This window comes from Quercus suber, unplaced genomic scaffold (assembly GCF_002906115.3).
Source record: "Quercus suber isolate HL8 unplaced genomic scaffold, Cork oak 2.0 scaffold_55, whole genome shotgun sequence".
NCBI lineage: Eukaryota > Viridiplantae > Streptophyta > Magnoliopsida > Fagales > Fagaceae > Quercus > Quercus suber.
Window position 1 is genome coordinate 322,678 of NW_027069520.1, and position 21,342 is coordinate 344,019.

The 21,342-nt window shown below is 34.6% G+C and overlaps 1 protein-coding gene across 1 annotated transcript; it reads left to right on the forward strand.

Annotated features, from left to right (window-relative positions):
* Window positions 1-13,635: 13,635 nt before the first annotated feature.
* LOC112006506 (L-type lectin-domain containing receptor kinase IX.1) lies at window positions 13,636-15,734 on the forward strand. The gene has a single exon (XM_024038783.2). It carries the CDS (start codon window positions 13,653-13,655, stop codon window positions 15,732-15,734), a length of 2,082 nt encoding a protein of 693 aa, XP_023894551.2. The 5' UTR covers window positions 13,636-13,652.
* Window positions 15,735-21,342: the final 5,608 nt, after the last annotated feature.

A 21,342-nucleotide genomic window follows, 5' to 3' on the forward strand; every position in this document is an offset into this window, starting at 1 on the left:
TTTTTTATTTGTTAGGATATATTTCTTAAATTAAGGGATAATATTTAACATACAAAAATTTAATTTAGATAATATTTATCATCTAATTAACATTATTTTTTTATTTGTTAGGATATATTTCTTAAATTAGGGGATAATATTTAACATACAAAAATTTAATTTAGATAATATTTATCATCTAAATTTTCAAACTTTTTATATTATTAAATTAATATTATTTTATCAAAATATCAAGCTACAAAACTTGATTATTAAGGGATAAGCACAATCCAAATTCTTCAAGAGGTAATTAATATAAATCTATCCAAAAAACAGTATATATCTCCAATAATTTGATAATCTCTATTTATTCCAAAAAACAGTATATATCTCCACTAATTTGATAATTTCTACGTTGATGGCATTTAAAATATATATATATATATATATCAAAATTCCTTATAGCTATCAACCATGTTCTCTTTCTCTCCCTTTTTTTTTTTAATTTTTAATTTTTTATATGTTATGTTATGTTGAATCAACTCTTCTTCTTTTTCTTTTTCTTTTCTTTTTTTCATTATATTCATATGACCTTTTTTTAATTCCAATTTTTATGGGATAAAAACAAACACATTGATTAGATATCTTTAATTTCAATAAGATTTAAATGAATTATATTTGAAATGGAACTCTACCAATATATATAACCCTATAATCCTTTTTGGAGTGAAGCTTATTGCAATATGTGAATGCCTAAATCCCATGACAATGAAGGTATGCATTTTTTCTTCTTTATTATTATTATTTTCATTTTGTTTATTTTCTTTAGTGTTATTATTGGTTTTTTGTCTTCTTGTGATTTTAATTAATGAATTCAAAACATTCGAAAACATTGTCAAGTTTCTAAAGGCTCCTTCTTTGTTTTTGTATTTTGTTATTAAATTGATTAGGTTTTGTGTATTGGTTGCCTTTTGTTTAAACTAATTTTCTTAGCTTTGATCTAATTTATATGCTTAGGGTTAGGCTCTAAGAATTAATGATTAAATATGGTTAGAATTAATAGATTAATTTTAACAATTTTCTTATTTGATTTTTATGTTATATCAAATTATCAAGATGTTCTACACGTGTATTCTTGAATTATCAATTTTAATTTATAATACTATCAAGATTATATTAATTTTAGATTTATCAATTGTTTAGTACGATTATTTTTTAAATAGTTATCAATTTAAAATTCAATTTGGAATTATCAATTTAATTTAGTTTTAGGAAGAAATCTTACCCCTTATTTTAGTGAGATAATTATTTACTTGATAATTTTTTCTTTTATCTTTATTGAATCTATTAAAATATATAATTATTTATACATTTATTTTATAAGCTTTTTTCATAAAACTGTGCAACGCATAGGCCTATAACTTCTAAAAATAAAAAAATAAAAAACTAGGACGAAAAGTTGGCTAATTAATTATTTTTGGCCTTCGATGTCTAATTACAAACGTTGATACAAAAAGATTTGTAGCATTGACAACATACCGAGATCGGGCTACCTCGACCGAGGCTACTAGCTCCCTGCCCGAGGGTGTAATATGACCATAAAGACCCCCTTTTAACTTTCTCAAAAAAAAAAAAAAGGTTCACCTCTTTCTTCAAATCGGCCCAATCTAAATCAAAGAAAATTTCAATTTTAGAGAGAGAGAGAGAGAGAGAGAGAGAGAGAGAGAGAGAGATTCCAAAAGTGGCAAAACTGTTTCCTTTTTTTTTTTTTTTTTTTTTTTTTTTTGTTTAGAGAGTTTCAAGTTATGACATGCACTCTTGATAATAGCTATGAAGGTGCTTAGCTTTGAAGTTAGGAGTTGGGACCAGCCAAAGTGGCTTTATCCAACTCCCACTCCCACCTTATCCAAAATCCATAAGTGACATTGATATCATTTTCACAAGCTTTAAAACTACATAATAATAAGGATATTGATTCTGTTATGAGTGACAAAATTTTTTATTTTTTTATTTTTTGAAGAAGAAGGAGGATTGATCATACCAAAAAAAAAAAAAATTGAAAGTCCAAAAATTTGACGTAAATAAATTAAAGACCTAAATTGGACAGATATAAATTAAAGTCCACAAGCTAGACGGATACAAACAAACATTCAACAAGAAAAACGGATTCATTAAACATATAGTTATACTTGACGGTCTCATAAAAAGCATGAATATAGAGGAACAAAAGAAATAGTAAAAAACCCCCACGTAGGGAAAAGTCTACATTATCCCAAAATTATGACGGATGTTTATGAATTTTTCTCCCAATATTCTTGCAATAAAAAAATAAAAAGGCTATTGCTGCGCAAATGGGGCAGTGGTCCCATCCTTATCCTCCACATCAGTTTGGTGACGGGCTTGTTCATCTTGCACCTCGACATTGGTCGCTTCATCTTGGGCATTGTTGAGGAGGGCTTCTTCACTAAACAGTTCATCTGTGTTCTTAGAGTGAACGGGCTGAACTTGTGACTGGTCCTGGGCATTAATCTTGACTGTGGATAAGTTGAGCTCGGGATATAAGGACTTTACTTGACGGAGGGCGTCATCGAAGCCGTCACCATAGGAAACTTCCAATTCTGCCAAAAGGCCGTCAGAGTCATGGTACTCTCATACGGCAACCTCCTTCGCCAGAAGGATGGCTTTTTCCTTCTCTTCCAGAACCTTTTTTAGCTCCTCCGTCCTTTGATGAAATTCGTCCCTTGCTTTCTTCTCCATCGCCAGTTTCTGCATTTGTACAACCTTCCAAGTCTTCAGTTTGTCTAGCTCCTTCTCCATCGACTTCATTTTACCACGAAAACGATCCAGTGTGGTCTCGCGGTTCAGACACCATCCCATCAGCCCCTTCATCATTATCATGGCCTCATAAATTGAAAGTAGCAATTAGTTTCAAACTACGAAAAGATGACGGATAGAAAATGGACAGAGGACTACCTGTGCAACGCTAAACAGACCCGTCACACCCATCACCTCCGTCAAGTGATTGCTCATATCTTCATAATCTTCAGAAGTTATGATGAACGATAACTTCTCCAGAGCATATTTAGAATCTTCTTGCAGAAGGGGAATTGGTGGATTTTCCTGCTGGGACGACGAACCCTTCATAAAGCCCTTATCGGCCCTAGGCTTGGCAGGGGTAACCGTCTTTGTTCCCCCAGCCATTAACCCTACGACGGGTTCTAAAGGTTCTTTGGGTTTTTTGGGAGGACGGTCCACTTTAGGTAACGGTGTCAATTCGGGTTAGCGTGTCGGGTTCATGTCATGTCGAGATAGAGGTATTCGACTAAATGGTTCAACCCTAACTCGACCCATTTAATAATCGTGTTATGATCTTTTAACCCTAACCCAACCTGTTAATAAGGCGGGTTGACCTGACCCAACCCATTTGACACGCTTAATAAATGAGTCGTGTTGAGTTGACACGAATGAAACACAACCCATTTCAACCTGCATAATATTAAATATAACATCTATCTAGAAATAATTATTGTTACATCCCAAAAAGCAGTACATACACTTCAAGTCTTCAACCCACATTCAAAATAATATAATTCAACAAAAATATAACATTCATCTAGAAATAAGTTCTTTACACTCTAAAAGAAGTGCATACACTTCAACCCAAATTCAAAATAACAAAGTTTTACAAAATAAAATAACATAGTTCAACAAAATAAAATAACATAGTTCAACAAAAATATAATATTCTTGAAACTCGCCAAATGCTAAGTATCAATATTGAAAGAATTTTAGCAAACAGTAGACTAATCCTGATTATGACCATGATTATCATCCATAGATTCTTTGTTAATGTCCAAATTCATAACATCTTCCACAAGCTTATCCAATTTCATTTGTGTAAGTTCTATGCCACAAAAAAAAAAAAAAGTATTAGTAGTTCTAAGGTCTGTAAAGTTTAAATTTAAATTATATCTCTTGTAAATTTTTAAATTTAAAATATACGTTGGATATAAAAAGTATTTGACAAATCTAAAATAAAATAAATATTTATTTTTTATATGAGTTAAATGGGTTGTGTTAAGTGGGTCATTTTGGGTTGATACAAATAAATTGGCGTGTCAAACATGTTTATTACGGGTTACACGGGTTAACCCATTTATGACCTATTTCTTATCGTATCACTTTCGGGTTGACCCGTTTATGACCCAAACCCATTAAGGCCCAACCCTAACCCGAAAAAACTCATGTCGGGTTCGTGTCGTGTTCGCAGGTTGGGTCGAACATTGACACCCCTAACTTTAGGCAAATACTTCCTTTTCTGGGCCTGAGTGCTTGAGCCCGCCCCCTTTAGATCCACGTCGCCGGGATTCTTTTTCTTGGCAGCATTCACCTTGATCAAAGCTCTCCTCTTAGCATCATCCATCTCTATAGGAGCAGGGGGAGGAAGTTAGTTTAATAAAAAATTAAAAACCATCAAAACAAAATAAGGGTGGCGGGCTTACGCTGACAAATTCTGGCATCGTATTTTTTGGCAGCTAGTGAAGGTTCAGGCCTATCACAATACCAAAAGATGGTATCAAGTATGACTAGTTTTGCCCAAGTCCTTTCCTCTGGTGAGGTCTTTTTAAAAAAAAAAAAGTCCAAAAAACTACACTCCTCAAGATCGACCTATGGGCGTCGTCTGACTAAAAAAAAAAAAGGGAGAAGAAAGAAGATGCTTAAAAGATGTTAAATACATTGAAACATAACATTGCAATCAACTAAACGGTTATAAGTTCAACGCTAGGACGGGCGCATACCAAACGGGGTGCAATATGCCCCAAGTGGTGTCGACGGGCATGTGTTCCACATCCCTTGGACGACACATCCACTCGTCACCCTCTACGAAGAAATAGCGACTCTTCCAATCCCTATTATTGGAGCCTGGTGTATCATATATAACTTTCAACAACAGACTCCTAGCCACAAAACTATATATCCCCTTTGATTTATCTATTTCATCTGGACGGTAGCAGTGGAGGAATTCCCGAACCATCAACCTTCTGGCACCGTCTGTCATGGCACCATAAAGAACCTCTATGGTTATGAAGACCCTCCAGGCATTTTGGGATATTTGGTTAAACGGACAGGCTCAGGTTACTTGAGAAGCTGACGGTGAAGGGAACTTAATGGAAACCTGAGCCCTGCCTTTAGCATCTGTTCGTTACCCTGAGACCTACTACCCCTTCGTAATAACATTTCTCTGACTTATAGGGTAGCGGATGGGGATATGGTCTGGAATTTGGTAATTTTCTCTAAGTGTGTTAAAGTGCTTTCCTTGATAGTGGACATGAAGGCATTCACCGTCCACTCCAGTAGCATGATGAACTCCCTAGGTCCATCAGCTCCTATGACGGGTTGTATTGGTTCTTCCCCACCATCGTCAGAACTTTCCTCTAAATCAGCCATCTCATATCCTTCATTTGTTGAGGACTGGGAAGAGGCAAACGGACTCCTCTCTTCTTCTCGTACTGTCTTGGTCTTTGTGACCTGAGGGGTAAACATCCTCGTAATCTGCCCCATCACGAACAACGGATTGGTTACTTGACGCGCTAGACATTGTCTACATGGGATGACAAAACCAAAGACTATGACGGGTCTAGAAAGGTGACGGGTATAAAAATCTAAAAAATAAATAGTATATACGATGGAAAAGAAACACATGAGAAGGGGAGTACTTACCAAGTCAGCAAGACGACGGAATGACGTTGGTGACGGAAGCAGTAATTGAACGGATAAGTCTTTGACAGAGGTGACGAATGCACTCTGACAATGTGATCTTGGCGTAAAATGTAGAAATGAAAAGAGATGAGTTGATATATATAAGGGAGTGCACGGAAGATGAAGCGTCGCTTCGATCCGAGAAAAGAACCAATGAAGGTGTGACACGTCGTCGACGATCTGATGGCTTTCAGTCTAGGCTGTCAGGATCATGTGTTATTCACAGAGTCCCTATTGAATCGTCACCCATGAGTCTGTCTTGACATTACGGACCCACGGGGTGAAGGGGGCAACTGAAGAGGAAAAATTATGCATGGCTTGTTGACTTATATGATTGGATCACTGGACGGATCTTCTTTTATAGTGGACGACCCTATACAGACAAATCCTACACTGATGGGTCTAACACCCATGTAACATCCGATTCAATTATCTTCAACCGAAACCCTAGAGGGGATACTTGCGGTTCACACCAAAATCCTATCGCAAAGAGGATTCCGAAAGTTTCGCATTAATAAAGATCTACTCTATAAGGAAAAGACCTGTCCATCATGCCTAGATTACTTGAGAGGATTCCTATAAGGAAGGACTTCGACTCCAAAGGAAAGAGGTCAACTTCGATTACTATAAAAAGCCACAGTACCTTCACAAATCGAGGTACCCATAATTGACCATCTCTAGCATTCTGGGAGTGTAAAAGATTTTAACTTAACTTTCGGAGGGTATTTGGCCGGCACCACCCGGTGCTCTTTGGAGGTCTTCTCTTTTGTTGTGCAGGTGCCTTTTTAACGTGCGAGCAACGTGTGACTCACTGGTGATTTTTCAGCATCATCATTTAATAACTTGCTACAGTTAACTAGTATTTATACCAGTTTACTATAATTGCAAAAAAAAAAAAAAAAAATAGCTTTTAAACTTCTCCAATAACACATGATTTTTTGGTTCTTTGGTGCTAAAATAGTTTTTTTTTTTTTTTTTTTTTGCTAAAATACAATCACCATTGTTAATGTTTTTATTGTTTTTGTTAAGCTTTTTGGTTTTGATAGTTGCTATTTAGGTGAGGTTAATTAGTTAGGCTTATTAATGAGAATGAGGGCCTAAGTTTTGGAAGGAGAGCAAATACAAAAATGAAATACATTATAAACTATATAAAAATAAAAATTGGACCCAAGGGGGCCGGGCCCCTTTAGCCCCACCTGGGTCCATCATTGCTTCATTGCAAGAGCAATTTAGGTTTTTCTTTTTTAATATATATATATATATATATATACAAAACTTATGTACAGTATCTTAAGTACTATTTCTTAGGTTCTCCTCTTAAGATTCAGCCATGTAGCTACTTAACTAAAAAATACACTTCCATCCCATAAGAAAAAATCCACATGGCAGAATTTTAATGAGGGAACCTAACGAACAACACTTAAGTACTGTACCTAAGTCTTGCCCTATATACATACATAAATAGATACATACATACATACATACATATATATATATATATATATATATATGGAAATATAGAAATAGGGAACCATAGTTTGTCAGCCCACTTCTAGTCCCCTAAGTTGAAAGCATAATTATTAAACTCGGCAGGTTTATCCACTAATTTTGTGAGCTGATATCTAAATCAATCTGGTTGTTTAATTGGACCATTTATTCAATTGAACTAGTAAAACTTAGGGTAAATTTCAAATTATACCCCTAAAAAGTTTGAGGATGTTTAGATTTTACACCTTGAAGTTTTAGAATTTAGATTTTACCCCCTAAAATTTGGGGTTGTTTGGATTTGACATCCTGACGTTTTAGAACTTAAATTTTACCATTTAAAGTTTAGAGGTGTTTCAATTTTACACCTCTAAATTTTGAAACTTGAGAGTGTAAAATCTAAACATCCCCAAACTTTAGAAAAAAAAATAATAAAAAACCTCTAAAATTTAGGGGGTAAATTCCAAATTCTTAAATGTCAGAGTGTAAAATCCAAACACCTCCAAATTTCAGGAGGTAAAATCCAAATTTTGAAACTTTAGAGTATAAAATTCAAATACCCTAAACTTTAGAGATGTAATTTGCAATTTACCCTAAAACTTAATAAAACCCAACAGTTTTTCTACAACTTGAGCAACCCAAACAAGTTGTTCTAACTTCTAACCTAAGCAATTTAGTAATTTTGTTGGTCCCACGTGTTGTTAGAGGTTGAGTGTATATACCTAAAACATGATGTACCATCTCCCCTGTAACATTGTCACTTGCGCTAAGCTTTACTAATTCTATGGTCAGGGGGGTACTGGTGTGTGCATTTATGAAGGTGAGGTTATTTTGAGTCTTTTGACCCAACCAAGGAGTCTAATTAGGGTAAACGGAAATAGAGTTAGCCTTGTGGTGTTATAGATCATAGTGCCATAGTGGCAACCCTAGAAGATATGTATTGAAATTTCTAAGGGATGACAAAGAAATACAAATCTTTTATCTCACTTTTTGTATTCCACTTTATGTTTCCACCAACTTTGTATGTCATGTGCTTGGATTTTTTTTTTTTTTTTTTCCATTTTAAACTTCAGTTAATTTACTAAGAAAATGGAACAAATACATGACAAGTTGGGATTGATGAAGTATTAAGTAGAACATAAAATGTGGAAGAATAAATTTGTATTCATGACAATGAGGGCAAATTTGAGATTGGGTTGTTAAGAAGTGGAGGGCAATGGTTTTGAGGAATTTGGATCCTCTCTATTTCAACTTCCAGGGTGAAATGGTGAGGGCCATTTAGGGGTCATGATTTAAGGTGAAGTAAATCTTAGGTCAAGATTGTATCAACTTTTTTAAAAAAAAAAAATTATAACTCTAGTTTATTTTAACCATAATTAAATTTAACAATAGTTAAATTTTGTATAGGTTAGCACAATCTTTTTTTTTTCTTTTTTTCTTTTTTTGAGAAACAGATTGACATAATCTAAAATCTAAATTTACTCTACTTCAATGATAAAGGGGGGTGGGGGGGTGGGGGTGGAGGGGTGCCATATGTATTAATGGAAATTCCCGAATTGAGAGTATTAGGGGACAAGAAATGGAAATTCGGATTTGAATGTACAGAAGCAATTGGATAAAAGCCAATATTGATTGTAGGTTGTTGGAGTGATTAGGCAAAAATGTTGCTAGGATACCACTGGGACTCGTTAGTAAAATTTCTCCCCATCTCTACTTGCAAATGTAGGCCAAAAGTTAAACTATGTAATTTTTGGTATTATTTTCTTATATGTAGTTGTGTCTATTTTCTTTCTAGTTTATAAATTGAACCATTCAAAAAGCCGAATATAAAAGAGTTCAAGGTTTTAAAGTCGAATTGGGGATCAATGAGTGGCTTAACAGTGATGACATATAAATTATTTTAATAATTAATTGATACGAAAAAAATTAAATAAATGTTCAGATTTTAGCAATCTTGACTAAAAAAAATGTCGAAAGAGGTTAAATATATTCTAATTTCCACAATTATTGTAAAGATTAGGAAGCTATTTTTTATTATTTAAAATATTTTAGTGTCTTTTTACATGAAAACACTTCAAAGATTATATACAGATATAATTAAAAAATAATAATGCTTTCAAGTTTTAAATTTAAACAAGCACTTCAAAGGGGAAAAGTTCTCAAAGTCAGCTAATGAGAGCGTGACTTGTTTTAGTTTAGAACAAAAGACTAATATCTCTTCACAAACGCCAATAATTTTGCAAATTAATTGGAACTTTTGGGTGTTTCTCTCACAACAAAGATGCCCAATATCAAATGGAGAATTATAAGGTTCTTGTGGTGAACAAGTGACGTGATCCACCATTCTATTAGTTTAAAATTACTGAGTCAAAAAAAAATTTAAAACAAAAACTAATTACTGACTTAACAATTTTAACAAGNTATTTTCAGTCAACCAAATCAACCTAAGCAGTTTTAGAGGGGGTATCGGTTCATTGCTGGGTTTGGAAGATGGGTTTTGAATCTTTTGATTCGGATTTGGTAGTGCGAAATGGGTTGGTCCATTTTTATGCTGAACGTGGGTGTTTGGATTTGCGTGAAGTGTTTGATCAAAGTTTTGTGAGAGATGTGGTTACTTGGACCTCAATGATTGATGGATATGTGGTGCATAATTGTTCGAAGTAGGCATTGGAATTGTTTAATTTGATGCTAGTGAGTGATGTTGAGCCAGATGGAGTTACCATGATGGTTGTATTATTATGGAGCAACAGTCAGACTGAGTCAGTGATTTGTCATCTCAGCTTGGTATAGAAAATAAAACCAATTTTGGGATTTTTGAGCATCTTATTGTATGTGGGATGGTAGATGAACGTATACTTATTCTTGTGTTACACAGTAAAGTACTTGCCCAGCTTTCTGAAGACAATCTAATTTCATATTGCTACTTGCCAGTGTTTTGAATAAGAAATTAACTTCAGCTTCACTTTAGAAAGTCAATGAATTTGTTTGTTGTAAAGTGAGCAAAAACTTTTATAGATCTTGGCAGAAAGTTTGTTCAAAGTTAAGTAAAAAACAGTATTTCTTACTAGCTCTAGTGGTCCCTCATCCGTCTCTATCTATTTTTTGGAAGTTAATAAAAAAAATTTAATTTTTTATTAGTTTTTTTTTTTTGTATTTTACTTGGTGCCAACCATTGAAAAATATTTTACAAAGTATTTTTATGTACACTATCAAATACTGTAAAATAAAAATATTTTTCTACAAATATTTTACATGTAAAATATATTTTACCTTTACAAATATTTTATATCGAAACAAATAGAGTGTTAGTAGAATGATAGATAAGCGACATGATTTATCGTGAGAACAGTATAATTTCTCTATCAAATGCCCCCTCCCTTGACTTTGAATTTTTTTTTTTTTTTTTTAAATCTCTTCGCAAACATATCTGTTTTTAGTCTCTTTCATGCACTCTTATGTCTCTCTCCCCCGTTTCCTAGTCTCTCTCCATCTCTCGAAAACAATCAAAATAGACGTCTCTCCTTTCAATCTCTTTTAAATTCTCTACGTCTCCATCTCTCTCTTTTTCTCCCCCACACTTCAGTCTCTCTTCCCCCAACCAAACAGATACGGCAAACAGGAGATGGGCATGGGCTTTCAACAAAGACGAACGAGAACAACCACTTTCGGCTTCCGACGAACAACAGGCTATTCTCACAACGAAATAGGTTGATTTCTAGATATTTTGTAGCAATTTTTTTTTAAGGAAGAAATCAACAAGCCCGCTAAACCAGTTACTTTGACCACAATTCAAGCAGTTTCCAGAAAAAATAAATTTCCAATTTTGTACGTTTTAAATAGATAGGTGGTCGGTTACAAGTTAACCCAATCTGACCAGATGACTCGGTCTGGTTTTTAAACAATGGTTACAACAAAGTGGTATTAAAACTAATGTTCACTACCTATGATTTGTTCTCTTTGGAAATTTTGTTCATTGGTTCATGGATCCAAGTATGCGAGAGAAAAATGTCAGATGGGTCCTCTACAAAACCATTGGCTATTAGAACAATGTACTAAATATACTCCCAAATTTGAGGTAGAGAAATTTAATGGAACAAACAAAAATTTTGGCATGTGACAATACGAAGCTATGGATGTCCTAAATTCCTAATCCAACAAATAATATTGCTTTGGAAGAGAAAGAGAAACATGTAGAGATGCCAAAAAAAAAAATTGAGAGAAAATAAGTAGATAGGCTTGCAGTTGTAGCACCATCTGTTTGTATTTGACAAAGGATCAAAAGTATTTTTATTTTTATTTTTTAAGGGATATAATGACTAAGGATCAAATGTACATTTACATTTTCTTCCATTTTGTTCGTGAAATTGTTGATGAGAGAAAAATTCTTCTTGGCATTGTTCAATAGATATGATTAATAAGTCAGTCGATTTGCATAAGTTCAAACATTGCTTGAAATTGATTGCCATTTACAGTTTTAGATAGCTTGGCATGGAAGTGACAAAGAAGCTTCATTTGTGACGTTTAACCAAATTCAAGCGAAAGTTTGTAGTCATGTGGTTTATTTTTTGGTCAGTAACTCTGATCGAATTAAAGTTACATTAAGGATGTGAACTCAACCAAATTTGTATGCGTAGGATTAATGCTATTCCCACATGCCTTTGGAGGGTCTTTGCTGACCCCCTTTTTTTATGGCATTTGAATCTTTTTGCTTGTGCAGTACTTTTTTTGATGTCAAGGAACACGCCATCTCACAAAACTGCTAGCAGCAGTTGGAGTGCTTGTGCAGTACTTAACCCAACACTAAAGTGTTATATAAATATTTAACTAGCGCTTGTTAGTTGTTATAATTTGAAATCCTCATCTTTGTTTTTTAGGGAGGTGTTTTTTTTTTTTTTTTTTTTTGGTGTATTTAGAGTTTAGGTTTTATCATTTATGAGAGAGCTCTTCTCTTGTTTGTAATTGTGACTATTTTTTTTAGTTCTCTTTACTTGATTGTATTATTTGTTTATAAGATTTTTGTCAAGTCCATAATAATTTTCATTTTCCACGATCAAATCTAGTGCGGAAGTATTTCGGGTCTCCTTTTTGGCAAGTGTATGTGCTTTCATGATGGTGTGATCCATCATGAAACTGTCTTTCTCAATAATTTTGGATTTTTTTATTTTAATGAGTGTCTGTTTGGTAAAAATTAATTTTGCCAACTTATTTTACTATTTAATTTATTTTTGGTACTATTTATGGATCTCATTACACTTTTTGGTATTATTCATGGGTCTCACTGTACTATTTCATCTAATTTTTACCTTTATCTACAGTACTTTCAGCAAAATTAGCGGATTCCAAACATTATAGAACTTAGAATGAAGTTTTTAACTGATCAAAACATGATGTTTTTGGAATACACCGGTACCATCAAAGATATAGTTCATTCACTTGGAAATTGCTTAAATTTGGTTTTTTTTTTTTTTTAAAGCTTTTAAAAAATAAATAAATAAATCTTGCTACTTTACAAATTTTAATTAAATATTAAATTATTCATGACACCATCACAATTTGACTTCTAGCTAAATCTTACTTTAAACCTTGAATGCTTCCTTTTCCTAATTTTATATTTATTTTTTATGATGCAATTTTTAGAATAATTATCTTAATGTAAATATGTCGGCGACACAATCTTAAATTAAATCAAAAGCTAACCCCTCACATTGGGCTTTGAATAATCATTGTGTATGACCCTAGACTTCTCTCTAATCCTCATCATCAAAATGATTATGATTCAATGTACTCTAGAATTTAAAATTTGCTCTCATGTCATGTTCCAATATATACTTAGCTTGCAATTTGATCAAATGGTAAGGAATTGTCTCGCATGAGCGAATCTTAAGATTACACTAATAATTATTGACCTGGTATAACCGTATAAGCTTATACCAGGTCAATAATTATTACTTTAAAACTTGGTGCTAGCTAGGCAAATATCCCCCGGGCAACTAATAATTATTGACCTGGTATAATCTTATACAAGGTCAATAATTATTAGTTTAAAATTTGGTGCTAGCTAGGCAAATACTCCCTCGGGCAATTCTGGACAGCAGATTCTTGCCTGGGCAAATACTACCAATGAGGATAGTTGAACATGAGAGAGAGAGAGAGAGAGAGAGAGAGAGAGAGTATACGAGTTGACGAAATTAAAATTGCTTACTTTAATAAAAACACAACAATAAAAACAATGAAAGTAAAAAAATTAAGAAAAAAAGAAGCCTTATAAATTTAAGTAGGAAATTCATATAACATGGTTGAAATACTCCAATCCCCTAATAAGCCTGTAACTTGAGACCATTTTTTTTTCCTCAACGCATTTAACCATGGCTCTCTCCAGCCTTCTTCAAACTCAAAAAATCCATTCTCGTCTTCTCAATCAGCTCTTCATGATCATCTTCTTTTTATTGTCACTTCCCCATGCAAATTCAGTTTACTTCAACCTCTCTAGTTTCCAACCAAGTGATAGCAGCATAACCTTTCAGGGTGATGCATACGTGGACTCACAAGGTCTCCAACTCACAAAGAATACACAAACCGCATTACTGAGTTATAGTGTTGGTCGTGCCTTATATTCTGAACAAGTGCGCCTTTGGGATAATAACACAGGGTGGCTAGCAGACTTCACCACTCACTTCTCCTTCATCATTAAAGCTGTTACTGCTGTGCCTGCTGATGGTCTCACCTTCTTCATTGCTCCATTTGGTTCTAAAATGCCCAACAATTCAACCGGCAGGGCTTTTGGACTGTTGAGTAGTGATGATGCTCTCAACGGCACTCATAATCAAATTGTTGCAGTTGAGTTTGATACTTTCAAAAACCAATTTGATCCAAGCAGTGATCATGTTGGAATCGATGTCAATTCCATTGTCTCAAAGGCAAATGTCACGTGGAATAGTAGCATTAGCAATGGGTCCACAGCAAACACATGGATAAGTTATAACTCTACAACCAAAATCCTGAGTGTGTTCCTTACTTATGCTGATAATCCAGTCTTTAGCGGGAATTCTAGTCTTTCATATAGTGTTGACTTGAGGACTGTTTTACCGGAATGGATTAGTGTTGGTTTATCCGCGGCAACAGGTGCAAATACAGAGACAAATACAGTACTTTCTTGGTCATTCAATTCAACCTCAGAGCTTGTAGATGGGGTTTCTCAGACAAACAACACGGGAACAAGAGCTAATGTGAACACAAAAAATTGGAACATGAAAAACAAATTGGCGTTGATCATTGGCTTAGCAGTGAGTTTCGGTGGAGTGAGTTGTGCATTAGGTCTACTTTGGTTCATTTGTTGGAGAAAAGGGGCCAATGTGAACACAGAAGATTTTGCTGATGATGTTTCTATCGATGATGAATTTGAAAAAGGAACTGGCCCAAGAAGTTTCACTTACCATGAACTTATCCGTGCAACAAACAACTTTGCTGAAGGGGGGAAGCTCGGACAAGGAGGATTCGGATGTGTTTACAAGGGTTTGTTAAGAGAATCCGATACAGGAGTTGCAGTTAAAAGAGTCTCAAAAGGATCAAGGCAAGGTAAAAAGGAGTACACATCAGAAGTGAAGACCATTAGCCATTTAAGACATAGGAATTTGGTTCAACTCATTGGTTGGTGCCATGAACAAGGTGAGTTACTTCTTGTGTACGAGTTCATGGCTAATGGAAGCCTTGATACTCATCTATTTGGAGCAAAGATTATGCTAACATGGTCTGTGAGGTATAAAATAGCTCTTGGATTGGCTTCTGCACTATTGTACCTTCATGAAGAATGGGAACAATGTGTGGTGCACAGAGATATAAAGTCAAGCAATATTATGTTGGATTCAAATTTCAATGCCAAACTAGGCGATTTTGGGCTTGCAAGGCTTGTAGACCATGAGTTGGGCTCACAAACTACTGTTTTGGCAGGCACTATGGGCTACCTAGCCCCGGAGTGTGCTATCACTGGCAAGGCTTCCAAGGAATCTGATGTCTATAGTTTTGGGGTGGTTTCCCTTGAGATCACATGTGGAAGAAAGCCAATCCAACTACAAGCCGAACCAAGCAAGGTAAGTCTTGTAGAGTGGGTGTGGGACCTCTATGGAAAACACCAACTCCTTGAAGCTGTTGATAAAAGATTAAGTATGGAATTTGATGAGAAGCAAATGGAGTGCTTGATGGTAGTTGGCTTGTGGTGTTGCCATCCTGATCCCACTATCCGACCCTCTATAAGGCAAGTGATAAATGTACTTAATTTTGAAGCTCCTTTTCCCGTTCTTTCATCAAAATTGCCGGTGCCAATGTATGATGAGCCTTCAATGCACATGTGTAGATTATCGTATACACCAACTAGTCACTTGGGATCAATCAAAGGTCAGCCATTGTGCTCGTGTAGTAGTTGTTCTACTAATTCATCTACGTCAGTTGGCCTTAGTAAACCTCTTCTAAATTCAGGCAAAGCTGATGTGGAGTTAACTTCAGTTTCATATTAATATGTATGATTATTCATACTTTTGTAATAATTTCTTCTTTTTTAGAATCATACTTTTGTTAATAAACTTGAAAGCGTGGGTAAGTTACTATGATTTTTTCAATTATGGAATGCACGGTAAGGTCATTGGATTCAAGAATTAGTAAGCATGCACATAATCTATATCTATATATATTTAAAAGTTGAAGCGTAGCATTTATTGCTACTACGCCTCTATCAAGCCAACTCATCACAACGTTATTAGCCACATAATTAGTCTTTTTCATTTTTATTTTTTTACCTTTGATTTTTTTACTATATAAATATATTAGCTTTACAAATTCATCTTAGGCAGTTTCAACTTTGCATATTCATCTACTTTAATTTTTATATTATAATATATATAATAAATCAATGAAAAATCAAACAAAAGTATTATCTATATATATTCATCTTAGGCGGTTTTAACTTTACATATTATTTTGCCACTTCATCTTCCTTTTTTTTTTTTTTTTTTTTTTTGCTCTTGTTATTCCCATCATTTTACTATAAATTTTCCACTCACTCACATTCTATGCATATATTTCCCATACCAAAAAAAAAGTTATTTCTCTCTCTCTCTCTCTCTCTCTCTCTCTCTCTCTCTCTCAAATTTTTTTCTTCATTTTTTTGGATTTTTTTTTTTTTATTTTCCTTGTATCTCTACCTTAGATTGATGAATATTTGTTTTTTAGAATTCTACTTTTTAAAATTTTTCTATAAAAAAATATATATATATATATATATATTCACTACCCATAGGATGATCTCCCACTAAAGGTTCGTTCCCTTATTGTCCTATTATTAATTAATTCATATGTGTTCCTTGATACAAGTATTTTTTTTTTTTTATCATTTTATTTACAACACTAAATACTTTTAATGAATGGTGTTTGATGTTGATCTAAATTGGGGAAAATCATATTATAAAATGTCATATTTTATGTTGTTAGATTTTAATTTATTTGGAAAAAAACAAGATACTCTAGACAAACTGATGAAGAATAGTTAGTGTAATTGAAGACAATAGTCTTTGGGTTCGTTTGGATAGCACTTATTGTTGCTGAAAGTTGCTGAAAACTGATTGTTGCTGAAAACACTGTAGCAAAATAATTTTTAAATGTGTAAATAGTGTTGTGGGACCCACTTTTAATATTAAATATTGTGTGAACAGTGCGTGAACAGTACGTGAACAGTATATGAACAGTGTATGAACAGTGAATTTTGTCCCCCCAAAGTCAAAAATGCCGGCCAAAAAAAAAAAAAAAAAAAAAAAAAAAAAAAAAGAGAAAACGTGAAGATCAAAACGTGCCGCAACAAAACTTGCAATCCAAACCCACACTTTATGTAGTTTCTTTTCACTGTTTGTAAATATTAAGTTTAATATATTAGTGGCAAATTGTTATGGCTTTATTATACGATGTTCTTAGATGCTTAAGTAATTGTTTTAAATGTTTACGAATATTTTATATTGTTTTTAATCTTCTTTTCATTAGTGTGTCCTTTGAGGTTTTTAAGAAAAAAATTATATTTTGTGTTTAAAATTATTTATTTATCTATTCATTTTTCATATGTTGGATTAGATGTTAGATTAGATTATGACAACATTAACACAATACTTCCTTTTTCAAAAAAAAAAAAAAACTTCTCTACTTTTTCCCCTTTGGAATTGTACTCTTGGTTTTTTTGTTTTTTGTTTTTCAAGAAAAAAGAGTTGCAATCTTTTATTTTTATTTTTATTTTTTTGAATTGTAGTTTTGTTGAGTTTTATTAATTTTTTAGATAAGTTTCTCGGTGTTTTTGATTGTATGGTAGAAAATTTCTGGTTTGAGAAAGTTTGTTTAAAACTAAAGGAAAATTTTCAAATTTTATATTATTTTTAATGATACACAAAATATTATAAATAAATTTTATTAAAAAATTAATATTTTCACTAACTTACCTTTTGAATTCTTGAAAAAAATTATATTGTTTTGATTTGGTACGACAAAAATAATATATATATATATATATTACATTTGTGATTATCCCTATAATAAATTAAAATATGATTATAAATTACATTACTATTTATTAAATTAATCTAAAATGAAATAATAAATAAATTTAATAAGATCACACACAACGTGCGGGTCTGCAACTAGTTTAATAATAAAAGATAAGAGCATGGATAGTAAATCAAGGGGTGGAGCATGCGCATAATTTATCTCAAATTTTTAGGCTTGCAGTTTGAAAGCTTTTCTCAAATCTATGGATTCTGTTACAGAGAATCTGAGAAACGAGAAAACAGAGAAGAGAAAGAAAAGAAACAGAGAGAAAAACTGATGAAAAATTTCTTCAAGTATTTATGATTGAATACACTCTATTGTACAAATATCAATGGAGTCCCCAACCTATATTTATACTATTACAGTGGGAGAGAAGAAGCACCAGAGAGATCAACAACTGCCTCACACGTGCTTTAACAAACTCACACACGTGCACCCTCAGCTCTAACCAATTGCTAACAGATTAACCGTTTAATACCCTTACACACTTACTTGAAACGGCACCGTTCTCTTTAAATAACCAAACTATCTACAACATAAAACGACACTATTTCCTTTTAATGAGAAACGGTGATGTTTTGTTTCTGTTTTCCTTTGTGTTTGCTCAATCTCATAAACGATACCGTTTTGACAGAACTAGCCGTTGGAGCTCCTTCTTCCTCATGATTTGAACATGTTTGATCTTCAGTACATCCATGGCTATCTCCAGTACTGTTATGGCTTTCATCCCCCCTCAAACGAATGGGGAACTTCCACATAAGTTTGGAGGTAAGCCAATTGAACCGGGGAGAAGGAAGGCTTTTAGTAAATAGATCAGCTAACTGATCATGAGTGGAGATGAACTTAAGCATCACATCACGCCTGAGAACCTTCTCTCGAACAAAATGGAAATCAACTTCGATGTGTTTGGTACGGGCATGAAAAACAGGATTAGTGGCAATAGCAAGAGCACTAACATTATCACACCAGAGAAGAGGAGGATGAGGAAGAAATAGACCAAAATCTCGAAGAAGCATTCTGATCCAATACAATTCTGCAGTAGTGGAAGCCAAGGCACGGTATTCAGCCTCAGTGGAAGAACGAGAAACAGTGCTCTGTTTCTTGGCAGACCAGGATATGGGAGAATTGCCAAAGAAGAGCACCATTCCAGTAATGGAACGTTTATCCACAGGGTCTCCAGCCCAATCAGAGTCACTATAAGCAGATAAAGAGATAGGACCAGGAGTAAAAGCAATGCCAAAATGTAAGGTGCCTTGAATATATCTAAGAATACGTTTGGCTGCCTGAAGATGAGTGTGAGTGGGAGTACTCATATGTTGACAGGCCTGTTGAACAGCAAATGATAGGTCTGGTCTCGTAAATGTGAGATACTGTAAGGCACCAACCAAGCTTCTATAGGATGTAGGATCAGAGAGTAAAGGACCATCATTAGGAAGAAGATGAGAGTTAGGTGAGGAAGGAGTTTTACATGGCTTACAATCTGTCATGCCAAACTTCTTAATGAGATCAGAGGCATATTTAGCCTGATGAACAAACAACCCAGAGGGAGTATAATCAATTTGCAGGCCAAGAAAATAATGAAGTAATCCAAGGTCTTTGAGATCAAAGGCAGTCCCCAATAGCTTGATCACAGAAGAGACAAAGCTAGATTTGTTGCCAGTGATAATTATGTCATCCACATACAGCAACAGAAAGACAATGGAAGAGTCATGCCTGAGAATGAAGAGATTGCTATCTGCAGTAGAAGCATAGAAGCCAATATGCAACAATTGAGAAGTAAATCTTTCAAACCAGGCACGAGGGGCCTGTTTTAGACCATAAAGAGCCTTGTGAAGAAGGCAAACATGCTTAGGAAAAGCTGGATCAATATAGCCTTGAGGCTGAGCTAAATATACTTCCTCTTTGAGAACCCCATGCAAAAATGCATTACTGACATCTAACTGCCTCAATTCCCAGCCAAATTGCACAGCCAAAGCTAGGAGAATCCTCACAGTAGCATGCTTCACCACAGGGCTAAAAGTCTCATCATAATCCATGCCATATTGTTAAAGATACCCCCTTGCAACTAACCTGGCCTTATATCGAGCTATAGAGTCATCACTGTGCCTTTTCAACTTATAAACCCATTTGCAAGTGACCACATTCTTATGAGGAGGAAGAGGAACCAGAGACCATGTATCTTGCTTCTTTAAGGATTGAAATTCAGCATCCATAGCAGCTACCCACTGAAGGTGTTTAGAGGCAACAGTGAAAGAGGGAGGTTCTATAATGGTGTAGTCAACCTGTACCTGCATAACTCTAGGCTTATAGATGCCATGTTTTGACCTTGTGAGCATTGGATGAGAATTGGTGGAGGCAGGAACAATGGCAGTGGAATTAGGCACACTAGAGGTGGTTTGGGAGGAAGATGGTGAACTGACAGGAATAGGAACAAATGAAGGGATAATACAAGGTAGGGGAACAACAGGAATAGGAATACCTGGAGAAAGGAAAGAAGGAAGAAGAGAAGTAGTGAGATCAGGGGGTGGGGAGGCAGTGGTAGCAGTGGTAGTGTAATTAGGACCAGACTTATCAATAGGGGGTGAAGGTGGAGAAAACCAATTAGAGAGAGATGATAAGAAAGGAATATGAGGATCAGTGAGATTGGAATTCTGAGCAAAAGGGAAGAGGGACTCATTAAACACAACATGGCAGGCAATATAGATTTTGTTAGAAGTTGGATCAAGGCATATGTAACCCTTAGAGAGAGGAGGATAGCCTAAAAACACACAAGGCTTAGATCTGGGCTGTAACTTATTTTGGTTAAAGGGTCCAAGATATGGGTAGCAGGCACAGCCAAAGGTTTTAAGAGCATGAACAGAGGGTGATTTGGAATAGACCTTCTCCCAAGGTGAATGAAATGCTAACATTGAAGAAGGCATTCTGTTGATAAGGTAAGTTGCAGCAAAAAATGCATAGGACCAGTAGTTGAGAGGGAGATGAGACTGGTACAAAAGAGTGAGACCAGTTTCAACTATGTGCCTATGCTTTCTCTCTGAAACACCATTTTGCTCAGGAGTATGTGGGCAGGAAGATTGGTGAAGAATGCCAGAAGTGGAACAAAAAGTCTTAAATTCATGGTTAATATACTCAAACCCATTATCAGTTCTTAGGATCTTAAGCTTAGAACTGAATTGAGTTTCAACCATGGACTTAAAATGTTTAAAAACAGCTAGGACCTCACTTTTATGTTTGAGAAGGAAAAACCAGGTAAAACGAGAGTAATCATCCACAAAAATTACATAGTAATTGAAACCAAGTAAAGAAGTGAGTGGAGAAGGTCCCCAAACATCACTGTGTACAAGCTCAAGCAAGGAAGTAGAAGCAAGAGGAGTTTTATTCAAATGAAACTTGTGCATTTTAGCACTTATACAGTGTTCACAAGTTGAGCATACATCATCAATCTGAGATAAGGAAATAGAAGAAAATACAGGTTTCAAAGCAGAAAGTAAGATCTTAGAGCTTGGATGTCCAAGTCTGTGATGCCATAGAAGGATGTGATGT